Here is an 18,807-nt window from a genome sequence, read left to right on the forward strand (position 1 = left end):
GTGTGTGTGTGTGTGTGTGTGTGTGTGTCAGAGAGAGTGAGTAAGTGTGTGTGTTTTCATTTGTCCTGCAGAAATTCTCTAAATTACTCTAATGCAAGAAAAACACTGATTTAGATCGTGAATGTATTTATACGATGGCAGTTTTTGTAATGATTCACATTATGCTGATTTCAATTAAAATTGTATTAATACAGTAATATTTTACTATAATTTGGTTAACAAGAGAATAATCATTGAAAATAGTGAGAATTCAACTACTGAATCTTGCAGTATTAAGAATTTGAGAGCAAATGTGAGAAATTGCCATAAAAATAATTTCACAGTTCAAAAATAAAAATCACATTCTACATTGTAAAAAGCAATTTTTTGAAGTTGTAAATAAAAAAAAAGATTATTAAACTATGTTTTTCAGCTTCACAATTTCTCATTTAATTCAGTGTGTTATGTGCCATTTCTTTGTAATTGTTTGTGAAATTTACTAGCAATTGCTGAGCATTTCTAACTTTTTTCAGTTTATAAATAACCTTAAGTTTCCTTGAAATAAAGAATATTGCATGATTTATTTTGATGGTGTCATGAACCCTGAGCTGCACATCTTCTGCTCATTTCCAGTCTCTTTCGTGTGTTTTCCTGTAACTGCAGTAAATATGATGATCAGAGCCAAACATACAGACACAAACACATCTGCAGATGCCACACAACTGCAGCAGACCTTCAGCAGGCCGTTCGTCACGTGTGGTGGGGTTTGAGAGCTGAAGGTCAGCTTGTGTGTGATTATGGGAGTTTTTGGGGGAATGTTGTATTTTTCTGATGATCAAACAGCAGCAGTGACGCGTCACACAAACACACACACATTCCACTCACATTCATACATGCAGGCGTTTCTGTAGCTCATGTGCCGGTCTCATCCAAGGTCCTGCTCGTAAACAGGTAATGATGTCACTTCCTGTAGTCAGAGAGGAAGTGCCTGGATCTGGTCCAGCAGAATCCTGGAGAACAGGAGCAGATCCTGGAACCATCCTGAACCTGAAACACTGAGAAACGCATGGGATATGAAATATTCAGTATTTTAGGTTCTAATCAATAGTTCAGCTCAGCTAGCAAAACGTTCTTGTTCTCTCAAAGTTAGGAACAAATGTGACCCTGGAGCACAAAACCAGTCATAAGGGTCTCTGATTGTGATTATGATGTTATTTAAAGGTTAAAAATGTTTTTACAATGTTCTACTCACTTTATTTTCATCCAAAATATAACGGTATTTGACTCTTTATTTTTAATATTCTGAGAATGTTAAAATGCCCAGCTTTCTTGTCATGATTTGAATGTTATTTAAAGGTGACAAAAACGTTTTTAGAACATTCATCAAGTAGAAATAACATAAGGATATTTAGAGAATGTTTTCTTTAAATACTGTGAGAACATGTATCGAATATTAATAAAGTTATAAGAACGTTCCATAAACAATATTTTAAGAACGTTTTGCTCTAACTTTAAAAAAAAAAATGTGAGAACGTTAGTTGAGTAATTGTTTCTCATTGTTCAGAGAATATTCAAAAGTAATATTCAAATAATGAGTGCAAAACAATAAAATGTAACATTCCCTTTTTTCTCTCTAATGTTCACATAACCAAGAAAAAAACGTTTTTTAAACATTTACAAAAAAAAATGAATGTTTTGAACTTTCTGAGAGCATTCAGAAGTAACATTTTCATAACTTAATGGAAACATTCTTAGATTGTATTTTGTTTAGCTTTGATCAAATTTGATCAGTTTATGTACAGAGAGAGACTTTTGTCTTAAACAGTTTAAAAACTCATTTTGCTTTCATAAAGTGATGCATTTCTTAGTAAAACATGATTTTTAAATGCACATTCAGACAACTCACTTTAAGAAAAGAACTAACCAGTACATTTTCCGTTCATTTTTACATATGGGTCTAGTCAATGCATTATTCAAAATACAGGTAAAAACCTGTGAATAATCTATATGGACAATTCAATTCCTTGATAATAACAGGGTACATTGTGCCTGGATTTCACAGACTTTTCTAAGAGTGTCGTTGATGTTGAAAATATGTGGTTTTGCAGTGTAAAACCAATGTGTGACAAGTGTAAATGGTTTGAAATTGTTTGTCATGCAACTGGACATATTAAATCTGAGACAGACAGATGAAGAGAGATTTTGTTGTGCAGGAACACGGATATGATGAGCAGATCTGAACTGATCACATTAACTGGATCAGATGTCTGATTAGTGTTGAGTAATGGAGTCCTGTCACGTTCACACACACCTGAGTTGAGTGTGTGTGTGTGTGCATGTGTGTGTGTGTGTGTGTTTGAGTGCGTGTGCGTGTGTGTCAGCGGCTGCGTCACTCTGCTGATTCTTCAAAACACACTCGATCAATATGAGTAATCAATAAAGAGGTTTGGCTGCTGTCTCACTGGTTTTTCCATCGTCTTGCGCAAGAGTGTGACATTTTTAAGAATGTGTGTCACGTTAAAAACTTAAGTTATTAAAGTGTAAATGTTCTTCATTTTGTAATGTTTGTCAAGGTTTCTTGCACCAAAAAAGGTGTAATTTAGTAGCACATCATCATTCATTAAAGCAGCTCAAGTTTCTGAATGCTGAATAGGCTTTTTTTATGCAAATTAATGCAATTATGTTAATGAGCTCATGGTTATGAATTTTTTTTATTTTACAATAACACTTTATTCTTGATACTAGTTAACTTTAAGTATTATTAAATAACATTTACTAATCTTATTAATAATCTTATTACTAATGCATTTTTAAAATCAAAAGTTGTATCTGTTAATATTAATTAATGGACCTGAGTTACATGAACTAACAATGAAAAATACTTCTAAAGTTAATGTTAATTTCATCATTTACTAATATTAATGCTTTTGTTCCTCTTTTTTAAGTCACCTTGGATAAAAGCATCTATTAAATGCATAAATGTAACTGTAGATGCAATGCTTAGGCAAATGAACATGGCAAACAAACAAACAAACATTTAATTTTATAATACATTTGTATTTTTATTATTATTATTTTTTTTTTATTGTAAAAATGCAGGAAGTTTTCTATTAGGATTTGGTTACAGTACTTATAACTGTATATAAAATATACAGAGTATAGAATATAACAATAGAAGTCTGTGCATTGTCTCCATTTAGATCAAGTGTGCAACATTAAACGGGATTGTTTTGGTCTTAAACTGTGTGAGACAGCAGACGCTCTCTCAGGATCCTCTCATCAGACACGGGTCACAGTGTTTCAGCTCTGAATGAGACACACACACACACACACACACACGTTTCCTTGTGCTCATCAGATAAATGCTAATCTGACACCATGCTAATCTCTTTGTCTTCGCAGTGAGGATGAGGCGATTAAAGCGTGTGCTAACAGCTTATTAGCATGTGTTATTAGTTACACTAATCTACTGGAGGCCTTCTCGCTCTGAAAAACGCCTCAGATTGCTTGCAGGCGAGGGGAAAATCTGCAGCCATTTTTCTTCTCTCTGCCTTTTGTTTTTACGAGCAGGATTTTCTGCCGCGCTGTAGAAGCGCACAATGTTATCAGAGGCTGAATTTATGCATGGAGAAAATTCATTTTAATCACATTCATTCGCTGCGAGAGGGGGCAGATGTTTGAATCGCTTTACCTCTCTGTGCTTCTTGTCATCTGCTATTCGTTTAGCACGCTCCCATCAGACCCATCGGGCCGCTTCTCATCACTGCGGCTTGATTTTCACTGAAAATAGCATTCTTTCTGCCGTGTGCCTCACTGTTTTAAACAGCAGGATTACATCTGTAAACCGTGCTGCCCCCAGCAACGATCCCGATATATATTTAAACATTCCTGAGTGTGTGAGACACGGTGAGTCAGATCAGCGCTGGACAGAAGCGCAGACAGATGGCACAGACTCCAGCTCCGGATTTCAGTAGAGATGTTTCGGATTGAGAAGTTAATCTGTGCTGCTAGAATATCAAACCATCTGTGTTTAATGAGTTAAGAGGGTCTAAACTCAACTTGTCACACCTGCCAGAGGCCAATGATTCTTATCAGTCATCAAACTGTATTTTAATTCATAAAATACAGTTCATTTATTTAGATCTTTTCTAAAGACAAAATATTTTAGGTTAGCCTTCATTTTCTCATGCGTGTTCCTCTGTTTTCTGTTATTTTAGTATCATTGAGATACTAAGTTTTTATTAATATTTTGAATTCGATTTTATTTTTATATTTTCAGTTTCAAATTTTATGGTTTAAATTTCAGTCTTGATTTAATATTTTGAATTCGTTTTTATTTTTATATTTTCAGTTTCAAATTTTATGGTTTAAATTTTGGTCTTGATTTTGGTTAAAGTTTTGTTTTGGTAATTTTTTATTTAATTTTTTTTAATACGTCTATATAATTTTAGTAATTTTTATAATGAGAAATGTTGCCTTGGCAACTAGCTGAAATTAAAAAAAGTGTTTTATTTTATTTCAGTTAATATTTATTTTATTTGTAGTAACAAAATATTTTTTTAATAATTCAAATTTTAGTTAATTAACCCATAATCAGCACAGGTCATCGTGTCATTTTCATATTTAAGACGACTAAATAAAACTGCATCTAAAGCAAAAATCATGAATTTGTTTTTTTTACATTTTTGTGGCTTAATATGAGGTATATTCCTCATGAGTGGGTGTTTAAAGAATTGGATAACATTCTGATGGTAAATATTTCTCTAAGGTAAGGACGTGTGAGTCTTGACAGGAATTTTCTTTAGGAGACGTTTGTGTGTCATTGATTTAAATCACTCATTTATTTACATCAGTGAGTGTCAGACTATCATTCTTACTCCATATGATATGTTGCAGCTTCTAACAAAGCTATCAGCCAACTGGTGCGTAATGTTGTATTATTTACTTGCCAAAGCCAATTTTTCACAGTTGGCACTTGGCGAGTGTTAATTTTGGACCCTGGAATTAAGTCATATACTGCTTCACACTCATAAATAAATGAACTTGTTTTTCTCCTGTGTTTGTAGGAACGCCATCTTTAAGCAGTTCTGGTACTGTGATGGTGCTGGTTGGTGATGTGAATGATAATATTCCATCATTCAGCTCAATGTCTTTCCACACGACCATTCCTGAAGATGCGCCCACTGGAACAGATGTCCTGTTGCTCAACAGCTCAGATTCAGACATGGGACTCAATGGAGTGATCAGGTACGACACACAAACAAAATACTATAGATTGAAGCCAAAATTCTAAAACAAATTTAGCAATTTTGTCATCAAATGTTTAGTGACGCACACACATACAAACACACAGCACTACCTATTAGTCATGTATCTCTAAAGTGCCCCTGTATGAGCTCATGTGGGGGCAACATGTTCCACTTTCTCAAAAACATGCTAATGAGGATGATAATGAAGTATGGCAGACAGATCAGAGCCCAGTGGGGGGCAGTGGGACAGTGAGGGGCTTCAGTTCTTAATTCACAGAACCAGCTGCATGCATCAGCACGACATCATAATTCTCACCGATCATGAACTGGCGTGAGGCGGACGATGCGTGACTGTGGACGGTGATGTTGTCATCTCACTAGGGTTGTTTTTCACACTTTGTTCTGTAATTTGTGGAATTCCCGTCTCACTGACACAAGTGCACAGTGAAGTTGCCATGTGTGCATGTTACTGTCAGAACGAGTTTGTGTCATGGGCCCCGAAAGTGAACCTCACTGAAACTCAAAGCAGCATGGGAACGGCTCGAATGGTGTGTTTTTGATCAAGGCTGGTTCACAGCTGAGAAAACATGCTGCGGGAATTATGAAAGAATCTGAAAGATGAATAAAGAATTAATCTTCCTGCCGCCCGTATGATAAGATACTTGGCGAACAAAGTTCCGAATTCTTGCTTATGAGGAATGTGTGTTGGGGCAGGTGCTGACACTGTACAGACCGAAACATGCAGCTTTCCTGTAGCTCAAATGGTTGAACATGGAGCTAGCTATGCCAAAGTCATGGGTTTGATTCCAAGGGACAGCGAGCACTGTGTGAGGGGTTGACAAATATCATTGTTTGGACTCCACGCATAAACTGAATCTGTTGTGTTTGTGATTTACAGTTACAGTCTCAGTGGTGGGGACGGTCAGTTCTCCATCAACCCATCCACAGGCCTGATCATCACCAGCTCCTTGCTGGATCGAGAGGCACGGGCGAGTTACCAGCTGCTGGTGGTGGCAACGGACGGTGGACAGCCCACTCCACTCTCCAGCTCTGCCACAGTGTCTGTGGTTGTGGCCGACATCAACGATAACCCTCCACGGTTTCACCATCATCCATATGTTACGCACATACCTGCTTCTACTTCCACAGGTGCATCTTCTGTGGCAGGGGTTAATGGTTTCATTGGGTTGTTGTCTGTCTGATCAGCATCTAATCACTTCTGTTCTGTTTTTTTGCAGGCTCACTGGTCTTTGCGGTCACAGTAACAGATGAAGACTCCGGCTCAAATGCTCAACTTCACTATTCGCTCACTGGACGCAATTCAGAAAAGTTCAAGATAGACCCTATCAGAGGTGCCATCACTGCCAATGAAAAACTCACAGGGAGTTCAGAGGTCACCTTCACGGTCCACGTAAAAGATGGAGGCACCAACCCCAAAACAGACAGCACAACTGTTACTGTTCGCTTCGTTACTGGAGGAGACTTTCCCCATATTAGAATCAAGGAGAAAGCCTTCACCTTCCCAGAAAACCAACCCACAAACACTGTTGTGACTAAGGTGACCGGATCTTCACCCAGGGCAGGTCCTTTGTCGTACTACATTGCAAGCGGAAACCTGGACAATGCATTCCACATAGATCAACTTTCAGGAGAGCTGTCTATCAAAAAGCCTCTGGACTATGAGAATATTGAGAAGTACGTCTTGTGGATAGAGGCCAGAGACCAAGGCTTTCCTCCTTATTCAGCCTATGAAAAAGTAGAGATTGCAGTTCTGGACGTTAACGACAACCATCCTACTTTTGAGCAAGAACCGTTCCACGCTGAGATTTTAGAAAACCTCTCACCTCAACGTGTGCTGATTGTATCTGCGTTCGACCAGGACAGTGGACCAAATGGGCAACTGGAATATGCCATCATTGAAGGCAACCAAGAAAACAGCTTCAGCATCAACCGAGCAACTGGTGAAATCCGCACAACACGACCACTGGATCGAGAGAAGGTCGCTCAGTATTCTTTGAGAGTGAAGGCAACGGATAGAGGCAGTCCTCCTAAAAGCACAGCAGTCAAAGTCTTGATCAGTGTGCTGGATGTTAATGATAATGCTCCCAGATTCTCCAAAATCTTTAGTGCCACTGTACCTGAAAATGCACCAGTGGGCTTCACTGTTACCCGAGTTACTACCACCGATGAAGATGCAGGAGCTAACGCTATAAGCCGATACTCCATCAGTGATGCAAGTCTTCCCTTCATTATCCACCCCAGCACAGGAGACATCACCATCAGTAGGCCTCTGAACAGAGAGGACACGGACCACTATATTGCCAAAGTCTCAGCACACGATTCAGGATGGACTGTTAGCACAGATGTCACAATATTTGTGACAGATGTGAATGATAATGCTCCAAAATTTAGCAAGCCGTCATATTACCTGGACTATCCTGAGCTGACAGAGGTCGGATCCATTGTGACTCAAGTCTCTGCCACAGATCCTGACGAGGGTTTCAATGGTAAAATATTTTACTTTATCAGATCGCAAACAGAGCACTTCCGAATCAACTCCAGTTCTGGTGAGATCTTCATTAAACAGCAGCTCAGGTATCAAAACTCCAGTGGCCACAATAACATCAATGTAAACCGTCATAGTTTCATCGTCACCGCTTCAGACCGAGGCATCAAGCCGCTCATGAGCGAAACCACAGTTATCATAAATGTAGTTGACAGCAATGATAACCCACCCACGTTTGAATCTTCTTTTTACTTTACTCCTGTCACTAAAAGTGTAAAGGTCGGCACCACACTCCTCAAAGTCACAGCCCATGATCACAAGGACTTTGGCCTGAACTCTGAAATAGAGTATGCAGTATCTGGAGGAAACAGTTCCAGCAAGTTCCGCTTGGATAAACAAACTGGATCAGTCACAGTAGCATCCTCGCTCACCGCAGACACAAATAAAGTTTACCTGCTTGAAATAACAGCAAGTGACAAAGGGAACCCTCCTCTGTCTGCTAAGACGACAGTCAAAATAGCTGTTACAGAAGAGAATCATCATACTCCAGAGTTTTCACAGAACCAAGTAACAGTTACTGTGTCTGAAGGTCTGACTGTCGGCACAGCCATCCGCACACTTTCAGCACGAGATAAGGACAAGGACAAACAAATGAATGGCCTAGTTACGTACAACATCTCCTCAGGTAATGACGATGGCTTGTTTTCAATTAACAGTCAAACGGGCGTTTTATCCCTAGCAAAGCCACTGGATTACGAAACAAAACAGAAGCATGAACTCAGAGTTTCTGCAACAGATGGTGGGTGGATTGCCAAAACAAGCTATGTTACAGTTAATGTCCTAGTTACTGATGTAAATGATAACCCTCCTGTGTTCGACCCTGTGGAGTACTTCCCAGTCGTGCAGGAAAATGTCCCCAGTGGCACTACTGTGGTAAAAATGAATGCAACTGATAAAGACTCTGGGCCAAATGCCCTGATGGCGTATGTCATTCAGTCATCAGACAGTGACTTGTTCATAATTGATCCCAACACAGGAATCATCACCACACAAGGTTTCCTAGACTATGAAGCTAAACAGGTGTATCACCTTACCGTCAAAGCCTTTAATGTTCCAGATGAAGAACGTTGCAGCTTCGCATATGTTAACATTCAGCTGAGAGGTGCTAATGAATACGTCCCTCGTTTTGTGTCAAAGCAGTACTACTTTGAGGTGTCAGAGGCAGCATCTAAAGGCACAGTCGTTGGGGAGGTGTTTGCTAGTGACAGAGACTTGGGAGAAGATGGCATAGTGTATTACTTGATTTTTGGCAGAAGCAAAAAAAGGAGTTTTAGCATTAATAAAAAGACAGGCCAGATCTACGTCACAGGACCGCTTGATCGTGAAAAAGAAGAAAAGATTTCTCTCAAAGTCCTAGCTAAGAATAAAGGAAGCATAAGAGGGGCAGATATTGATGAGGTGCTTGTGAACATTACGATTCTTGATGCCAATGATCCTCCTGTATTCACCCAGGAGCTCTATGATGTTCAGGTGAATGAGGGACTATCCCCTGGAGGCCTGGTTACATTCGTCAATGCTGAGGATTCGGATTCTGTCCCTAGCTGGAGCAGATTCACCTATGCCATCACTGCCAACTATGAAAAAAGTACCTTCACCATCAACCCTCAGACAGGACAGGTGTCTGTGGCATCAGAACTGGACCGGGAATCTGTTCCTGTGTACAACCTCACCATCCTGGCAGTAGACTCAGGTTCTCCAGCTGCCACCGGCAGTGCCATTTTAATTGTGACCCTGGAGGATATTAACGATAATGGACCAACTTTGGAGACTACAAGTGGGGAAGTGATGGAGAACCAGAGGGCAGGAACACCCGTGATCACGCTCCGCTCAAGTGATCCAGATCTTGCACCAAATCAAGGCCCATTCTCCTATAGCCTTGTCAGCACTGGAGCAGCATCCAGCTACTTCACCCTCAGTCCAACTGGAGAGCTGACCACCAGCCGGGAGATAGACCGAGAGCAGATAAGTGATTTCTACCTATCTGTGATTATCAAAGACTCTGGTATTCCTCAGATGTCCTCAACAGGAACTGTCCACATCAAAATCAATGATCAGAATGATAATCCTTCAGAGTCTCGCTCCGTAGAGATCTACGTGCATTATTTTGGAAATATGTTCCCTGGAGGATCACTGGGGGTGGTAAAGCCACAGGATCCAGATATACAAGACACGTTCCACTGTTCTCTGACTCCATCAACGGCTGTCCTCTTCAACATTCCCACAGGAACCTGTGACCTCCGCTCAAACAGTCGCTCCACTGATGGCACCTTTGATATATCTGTGCGTAGCAGCGATGGAGTCCATGAGGCTGTCAACAGCCATGTGCGTGTTTTCTTTATTAGATTCAATAATGCCACAGTGGACAACAGCATCCTGATACGCGTCATCTCCCAAAGCGCCAGTGACTTCCTTACTAATCACTACCTCAGTTTCCTGCGCATCGCCAATTCACAGCTAGCTGGTTTGGGCACTGGAGTCCAGATCTATGGGGTGTTTGAACTAAACAACAGCACTTTCCTGATGGCAGCTGTCAAGCGTGGTCATGGGCAGTACGTCAATCCAAGTGGAGTCGCCACTTTCTTCCAGAGCATCAAGGAGATTCTGCACAGACAAAGTGGAGTTAAGACTGACTCTGTGGACTATGATCCCTGCTCCCACAATCCGTGTCAAAATGGGGGGAGCTGCAAGAGGCGGCTGGGTGTTGACTCAGACATGAAGACGGAGGAGAGTGTCCCGGTCATCCTCGTCTCAAATCGCCCCCTACAGCCATACGCTTGTAACTGCAGGCCAGGTTATGCCGGTGCCCTCTGCGAGACTGACATCGATGAGTGCCAGCCAACACCTTGCCACAATGGAGGAACTTGCCACAATTTAGTGGGCGGATTCTCTTGTTCCTGTCCAGAAGGTTTCACAGGGATGGCTTGTGAGAGGGACATCAACGAGTGCCTTTCGAACCCCTGCCAGAATGGGGCACTATGCCAGAATTACCCCGGTGGCTTTAACTGCCTGTGCAAATCTGGATTTGCAGGTACAGTCTGTCATCTATTTGTTTTTTACCAGTAACACAACCACAGATGTTAGGCTAGGCACATACATGCAGCTTGCACACAAGTTTGTTATCGTTTTAGGCCAAGAAAAATATTTGCTTCTAAGTAATTGGAGGGGTGTTGTAACCCAAGCATACAGTGGTCGTTGCCAAAAGCAGTTTGCTGTTAGGGTCACAGACTGGGAGGTATCAGCTGTGATGCAGATCAACTTGTCATGTTTACTGTAATGAAAGTATATGATCAGATTTTCACCCTAATAAGGACACGGCCGTAAACCACCTTCAGATTTCACCTGTGCTGTGTAGTTAAACTGCTTGTACTCTGTTTGTACTCTAAAGAAGTCTCTGAGTTTAAGGACCATCTGGCTTTGTTGGGTCCATTTTAAGACAGGTTAAATCATAGAATTTTTTTTTAAATTTTGTATTCATTTTTAAATGCAGAGATCATTTGTAAAGCTAGCTAGCTCAAGCCATTTCAGAGTTTTTAAATCTGTAATGATGACAATTGGAGTGACTTTAAAATCAGTTGGTGTATGTACGTAAATATGGATCCGTCTGTGATGTTTGCCTTTGAATAAGCATGTGTGATAGCCTTAGCTTGAATCAGCTCTGTTTGGGCAGGTGTTGGCTGTAGCTTTTGGACATTGTTTTCAAAATGGAGCCGTAACAGACGTTTTGTGTCAGGCTCTGAGTCATTACGATTCTTTTTTTATTCTGATCATAACAAATGACTGCAGTGTGTTCACATCGGAGGCCCCAGATAAATGGGGCTGCTAGAGAATTACACCTATTGACTTACAGTAGTGTGCATGCACTCCAGCTGAACCCCACACTTCCTGTTTTGCTAGCGGTGATGGAGTTTTCGTTCTTCATGCCATTTGTCTTAGAGCGTTACATACAGGGAGCAGAAAAGGAAAGAACTCAACTTAAGTTTATGCTTGATCATTTGTATGTTCAGCCATTCTGTTTTTGTCATAGTCTTCAGTGTATTTGTGTTTTATATCAGCACCTCTCTTATGGGTCTCCCAGAACCATTGCAGCTGATGTACATGTGCACAGACAAACCTTCATGACAGACCTTCACCCTCTCTTTCTTAGAAACTTAGGTCCGTTTACAAGGTGTAAGTCTTCGAGCTGTTTGTATTAGAAAGATAAAGTGCACCAGAGATGTCAGAGAGAAAGAAAACATAGGGGATTCTGGGAGCCCCATGTGAGAACACTCATTTTCGTGTGTTATGCTCACCTCATTGTTTTCATTGGTGTTGTTTCACGAATTCAGGGAAAGCCTGTGACTCCATCATCAATTACTGTGAGTGTAACCCCTGTTTTAATGGGGGTTCCTGCCAGAACCGGGTGGAAGGCTATTACTGTCATTGTCCTTTTGGTAAGTCATCATTTCAGCCCGAGACCAGTTCAAGGTCCTTCAACTGCTGCTATTAATTCTGGACTGTGTGTGAGACTGTAATGCAGAAACAAATGTATGGTAGATTACAGAAAATTAATTGCAGTGTGAATTTGTCAGTTGACACACACTGTCGTAAATGTTCAACCGTATTTTTTACGTGCTGTACCGTGAATGTCATGAATTTTTCACTGCATGAAACTCTTACGCCGCCGACAGACAGTAAATCACTCTACTTCTGCAGGTGTGTTTGGAAAGCACTGTGAACTGAACAGCTACGGATTTGAGGAGCTGTCTTACATGGAGTTCCACAGCCTCGACCCCAACAACAACTACATCTACATCAAGTTTGCCACACTGAAGGAAAACGCTTTGCTCATGTACAATCACGACAACCAGACCGGCGACAAGGCAGAGTTCCTGGCCCTCGAGATCTTAGAAGGCAGAATGAGGTTCTCGTTTAACTTGGGGAGCGGCACTTACAAGCTCATGACGACCATCAGGGTCTCAGACGGCCAGTTCCACACGGTCATCGCCAGGAGGGCAGGAATGGTGAGTCCTTTCGATCTGTCTGTTAATCTGTTTGCAAGAAACCTTCAGATTGGTCACAAAGATGTTTTACTCTGATCTTGCAGGTTTGAAGTTAAAGTGTTTTTGTTCAGATGGTTACTCTAGTCGATTTACTAGTTGGTTGTGTTTTATTTATGCATCCTTTTCTGAGATACCAGTCTAAACTCTTTAACTCTTCCGGACTTGCTGCATAAAATCTCTCTGTAAAAACACTTCAGCATGGCATTACTGCAACACCATAACGTTGTGTGATCCGACTAATGTTCCCTGAAAAATATGCTGTAAGTCTGTTGTGGGCCTCACTGAAGGCCTGAGAGTAGAGCCGTGTGTCATGAGAACCCAGCCCCTACGGTGCAATAAAGAGAGCCTGATCTGTGTGTTTGGAGAAGCGGATGTGGGTCACTTCGGTGGTTCTTTAGGGCCGTTTTCTTTTTTCTTCTTTTTCTTTCTAGACGTGAGCTTGAGCAGATGTTAAAGTCATACATGGCCCCTTGTTTTCCCCCGTGGAGAAAGCTGAACTCTGACAGTCAAGGGTACTTTTGTTTAGTTAAGATGTCCTAGTTTACCCCACAGCCAGATGCGTTGGATTTTGGCACGCTGTCTCGAGCTCATGGTTTTGTTTTTTGTTTTGTTTACTGGAGAGTCGGAGTTTATCGAGAGCTGGTCTACGGCCACGTTTCTGCTCTTCACTTGTTTCTGCATTGTGTGTTGCAACTTAGAAGGTTGATGGATTATAAATAGAAAAGTAGAAATCTGCTCGCACACCCACATGCAGCATGTGTTTCCAAACACCGTCCAAAAAAGCAGCTCAAAGCCAAATCTATTTAATACACAGACTCTGAGAATGCTCTTTGACCCCAACTGGGTCCAGTTTCAGATTTTCAGACCATTGCAGTCTAGTCGTGCACTGGATGCACACTAAAACATTAATGCAACAGTTTGCATCAATCTTTTTGAGTTATGACAACATATGAAATTATGTTCAACCAGCAACCTACATTGAGGAACTTAATTTGTAGCATAAACAATTTGTTGACTACTCAAAAAAATTAAGTTGTTCCAACTAATTTCAATATAATTGCATGGTTTCCCCAGCAAACTAGGAACATTCTCACAACTGTCAGTTTTTTTTTTTTTTTTTAAGTTTTATAAATGTCCAAAACATTCTTAAAGTAATATTTATGAAATGTTCCCATAACTTTATTAATATTTGATATACGTTCTCATAATGTTGAGAAAACGTTCTGAGATCAACATTCTTGGAAAGTCCTTATGATGTTATTTTGTCCTTGAACGTTCAAAGAAACTATTTGTAAACTTTAAATAACAAACATTCTACTCACAACAGGAAAACTAGACATTTTAACATTCTTAGAATATTAAAAATAAACAATGATACATTTTAGGTGAAAATAAAGTTAAAAATCTTTTAGGAAATGTTTTTGTAACCTTTAAATAACGTTCTAATCACGATCAAGAAAGAAAAATCAATGGACATTTCAACATTTTAGAAACATTTCAAAACGATGTGCCCACAACATTTTTATAACCTAAATTTGTTAACTGTGTAGAAATCCACTGCCCAATTTTCAAAGTTAACAAGATAATTTAATTAAGGTCTGCAGCATGAAATTGGTTTTGAGACTCATTTCTGAAAGCAACGCTTTGCTCTGCTGGAAATGCTTTGTGACTCCTGGAAAAGGGAGTGCACTGTGGTCTGGTTTAGCCTTTTTGAAGTGCAGGGAGGCATTAATGCGATGGCCAGACGCTCGAGCCGCGCAGGAAGTCATCTGTATCAGCACTTAGCACAGCTTCAGCAGACAAACAAGTCTCATTTCCATTGTTAGTGTAGGATTTTCTTTTTATAGGCTGAAATTCCTCTATGACGGAAGTGAAGTGTCTGTATTATCTGAACGTTGAGGTCGTGCTGTTGTCTGATGTCAGTCCTGCTTCTCAGTGCCTCTGTACTCTTTGCACCTCCTCCTCCGAGATGTTTTTCTCCCAGATGTCTGCACGGGACTCATAAAGCACCGAGAGGACAGGACAGATCACTGTAGAATGTCTTGCGGTAATTTATTCACCAGCATCTGGGTGTCGTTTTTTTCCATGTAGTATTTTGTAGGCTCAACAAAATACTCAGACTTGACAAATATGTACAGGTCATTTTATTTATGTAATTTAATGTACAAATACATTCCAATATGTTTTTACTTTGATTTCAAAATGCATATGGATTTCTGAGATTGTTATTGCGAGATGCTGAAGTAGAATACAGTCAAATGAAGATTGAAGTTTGATTTCGAGACTGCCAGTCTCAACCAGTTGCACACAAACATCATGCTGACCTGTCTGTCTGTCTGTTGTGTTAAAGGCGGCGTCTCTCACTGTTGACCTGTGTGGGGAGGAACAGGAACCGGGATACTGTGCCGTCAGCAATGTGGCTGTTCATACTGACTGGTGAGAAACATTCATTATAGAGTCCCTTTTATACTGTATGTCTCAATATAGAGCGCAACAGTGACCACATGCCAAGTTGCCTGGGTTTTGAAGGTATTTTCACTGTTCATTTTCACCACAGAGTCTGAGATGAATCACAATATTGCAATTTTCTAACCAAATAAATACATATATTTGTGTGTGTGTGTGTGTACCTGTTTTTCTATTCTGGTGGGGACTTAAACCTGAATGCACACAGACTCATGGGGACTCGTGTCACGGTGGGGACCTAAATTGTGGTCCCCACGGGTAAACAAGCTAATAAATCACACAGAATTAAGTTTTTTGAAAATCTAAAAATGCAGAAAGTTTACTGTGAGGGGTAGGTTTAGGGGTAGGGTTGGGGTAGGGCAATAGAATATACGGTCTGTACAGTAGAAAAACCATTACGCCTATGGAGAGTCCCCACAAGGATAGCAAACCAGACGTGTGTGTGTGTGTGTGTTTGTGTGTGTGTAAAAATATTTTAAATTAAAGTTTTTTTATTATTAATAATTTTGTTAATTAAAATATAGCATTGGTAGATGATTGGTAGATCTCACTTCAGAATTGTGGGTGTAAGATTATTCACATTATTACAAACTTTTATTTAAAAAATAATTAAAAAGTTTAAATATTGTAAATGTAAACAAATATTTTATATAAAAAATATTAAGTATTAAAATGTTATAAATAAAATATACAATATGTTGTGTGTATATTTCTTCATTGATATGTGGTAATGTTTTTGTAATAAAATATTAAAATTATTGGTAGATAGTTGGCAGATCTCGCTTCAGAATTATGGGTAGTTCTTTAAATAAGAATTTAGAGCATTTAAACACAATTTTTGGACTTCTATGCTGCAAAACTGATTTTCTTAGTATTTTTGTCTTGTTTTCTAGTATAAATATCTAAACATTTTTGAATCAAGATACATTTACTTGAGAAGCAAAATGACTTAAGGTATTAAGTCTTGTTTTCTAAAAATTTATCAATTTTTTTAGTTTTTGCTTTAAACAAAAACAAATATCTTCCAATGGAGTCAGAAAAATTATCTTAATTCAAAGGGAAAACAATATGATTATTCTGACCCCACTGACAGATATTAGTTCTTGTAAATATCACTTAACCTCAGAGCTAACGGTCAATCTGTCTTGAAAGATTATTTTTAACAAATTACTGTTACCGATGAAAATCACGTGCTCTTCTGGAAGCTGAGTGTTGGGCTGCTGTGTCTGATAGCGCTGTCTCGTCTCTCAGGATTCTGGATGTCCAGCCGAACCGTCTGTCTGTTGGGGGCATTCGGTCGATTGAAGCCCTCCTGCATCGTCGAGGTCAGGTGGCCACGCATGACTTTGTCGGGTGCATCATGGAGTTTGCTGTCAATGGACGTCCACTGGAACCGTCTCAAGCTCTGGCTTCACACGGCATTCTGGACAGGTCTGTCACCGAACACACAAACACAAAACACAAGCCGTGTCACTGAACGACAGCTCATTCGGCTCTCTGGATGTCTGTGAATGCAAAATTAAAGCTGGCTCCAGCTGGTGTGAATTTTCTGGAGCAGGTTGAATAGTGTTGATTTTATTTCAGGTGACTGATGGTTTGAAATTAATGCAGCTCTTTTGCATTTATGCTAATGTTGGAGTCATGGACTCTTGTGTCACTGAGATGTTCCCCGCTGAAGGTTTTGTGCGTCTTTCGTCCACAGATGCCCCAGGTTAGAGGGTGCGTGTGTCGCCGAGCCCTGCAGACACGGTGGGACGTGTCTGGATATGTGGTCATGGCAGCAGTGCCAGTGTACTGAGGGTTTCACTGGACCCACCTGTGAGAAATGTGAGTTTTTGCAGTCTGGAATGATTAAATCTAATATTTTATTAACCATTGGTTATTCATGCATTGGTCAATTTTTAGATTTTGGGCTATGTTCTCAGACAATTGGAAAAGAAATACACAAAATACACATTTAAGTGTTTATTTTATTGCACTTTATCTATTTGCATCTGTGGATTTCAATTCTAATCCATACCTTTAAAAAGTTTTTTTTCCACTTCAGCAGCACTTACATACACTGAAACTTACAGTTTTATTCCTCTCTATATTCTGAAGGTTTTTACTGAGGGGTTTGTTCATATATAATTTACACTGATTTATACAACATTTTATTCCTAAAAACATGGTAAAAATGCATATCTTTAAAGGCTGAGAGTTTGTTTCTCCACTTCAGCAGCACTTACACACACCGAAACTTACAGTTTTATTCCTATCCATATTCTGAAGGTTTTTACTGAGGGGTTTGTTCATATATCATTCACACTAATTTATACAACATTTTATTCCTAAAAACATGGTAAAAATGCATATCTTTAAAGGCTGAGAGTTTGTTTCTCCGCTTCAGCAGCACTTACACACACCGAAACTTACAGTTTTATTCCTATCCATATTCTGAAGGTTTTTACTGAGGGGTTTGTTCATATATCATTCACACTAATTTATACAACATTTTATGTCTCAAAACATATTGAAAATATTTGTTTTCTGGCTGTTGACAGTATTTTCTGATTTATGGAGGGATAAAAAGAGAAATCCACAATCCCCTCTGGAAAAACCTTTAACTCTAATATTTAAACAGAATCAAACAAATTTTTAACCTGGCTTTATCCACATTTCTGTTCTGGAAATGTACGCAAATGAATGCATATTTAATTTGGACAGTGCCTTCATTTGCATATTTAAGTGTAACATTATGAAAACTTGTAATAAAAAGCTTTTTGGAAAACAATTTGACCTTATTCACCTGTAGTGTCAGTAATACTTTGAAAAGCATGACTCCACCAAAATATAAATGCACTTTAATGCGTGTTTTCCATTTGCCAGAGCAACAAAAGAGGCATGACATGAGAACCAACCAGTCAAAAGCATGTTGTTTGGTTTCTATATGTGCTGCTGAAATCGCATTGGTCCAAATTCCTGGTCTTCAAAACAGTGTATTAAACACCATATATTTTATGTGAGAGTTAAGAATGGTCATTTTTTCACATTCACTTTGTGTGCTTCTCTCAGACATCACCGCAGATACAGCTCTATCTCTGGACGGTTCGGGTCGTTTGGACTACGGTTTGAGTCAGAGCCGCAAGAGAGATGTGTTGTTGGCACGAGCGCTGCAGGACCCCGGCAGACCCATCCCGGAATACAGCAGCCTGGAGCTGAAGTTCCGCACGCGCAGCGGCTCTGGAACGCTGCTGCACGCACAGGAGAGCTCCAACTACACCACCGTCAGGGTAAGTGTGTGTGGGGCTCATGGCCAACCGGCTGAACTCGCTCCCCCTCGCCTCTCCGTCCACTGCAGCTGCTGACGACTAGTGAGGCCGCAGAGAGCTACTACTCAAAACCACGCAAACACAAAGACACAACCACATTCACAGTATCTCACAGCACAGTGTCGCACATCTCAGATTTGTTCTTTGTTCAAGACGGATTTTCCAATTCCAGATTTTGTAGGTCTGTAAATCATTTT

The 18,807-nt window shown here is 40.0% G+C and overlaps 1 protein-coding gene across 1 annotated transcript in view; it reads left to right on the top strand.

Moving 5' to 3' along the window:
* The window catches only part of fat4 (FAT atypical cadherin 4), a 132,464-nt gene that overhangs the window by 107,368 nt on the left and 6,289 nt on the right, over positions 1-18,807 (top strand). Inside the window, 9 exon segments of the mRNA XM_016518309.1 lie at positions 5,046-5,226; positions 6,127-6,377; positions 6,467-10,822; positions 12,120-12,224; positions 12,487-12,794; positions 15,184-15,269; positions 16,551-16,730; positions 17,002-17,126; positions 18,354-18,571. Coding sequence (XP_016373795.1) covers positions 5,046-5,226; positions 6,127-6,377; positions 6,467-10,822; positions 12,120-12,224; positions 12,487-12,794; positions 15,184-15,269; positions 16,551-16,730; positions 17,002-17,126; positions 18,354-18,571 — 5,810 coding nt within the window.

The sequence above is a fragment of the Sinocyclocheilus rhinocerous genome, unplaced genomic scaffold, assembly GCF_001515625.1.
Source record: "Sinocyclocheilus rhinocerous isolate Xijiao unplaced genomic scaffold, SAMN03320098_v1.1 scaffold1439, whole genome shotgun sequence".
NCBI classification, from domain to species: domain Eukaryota; kingdom Metazoa; phylum Chordata; class Actinopteri; order Cypriniformes; family Cyprinidae; genus Sinocyclocheilus; species Sinocyclocheilus rhinocerous.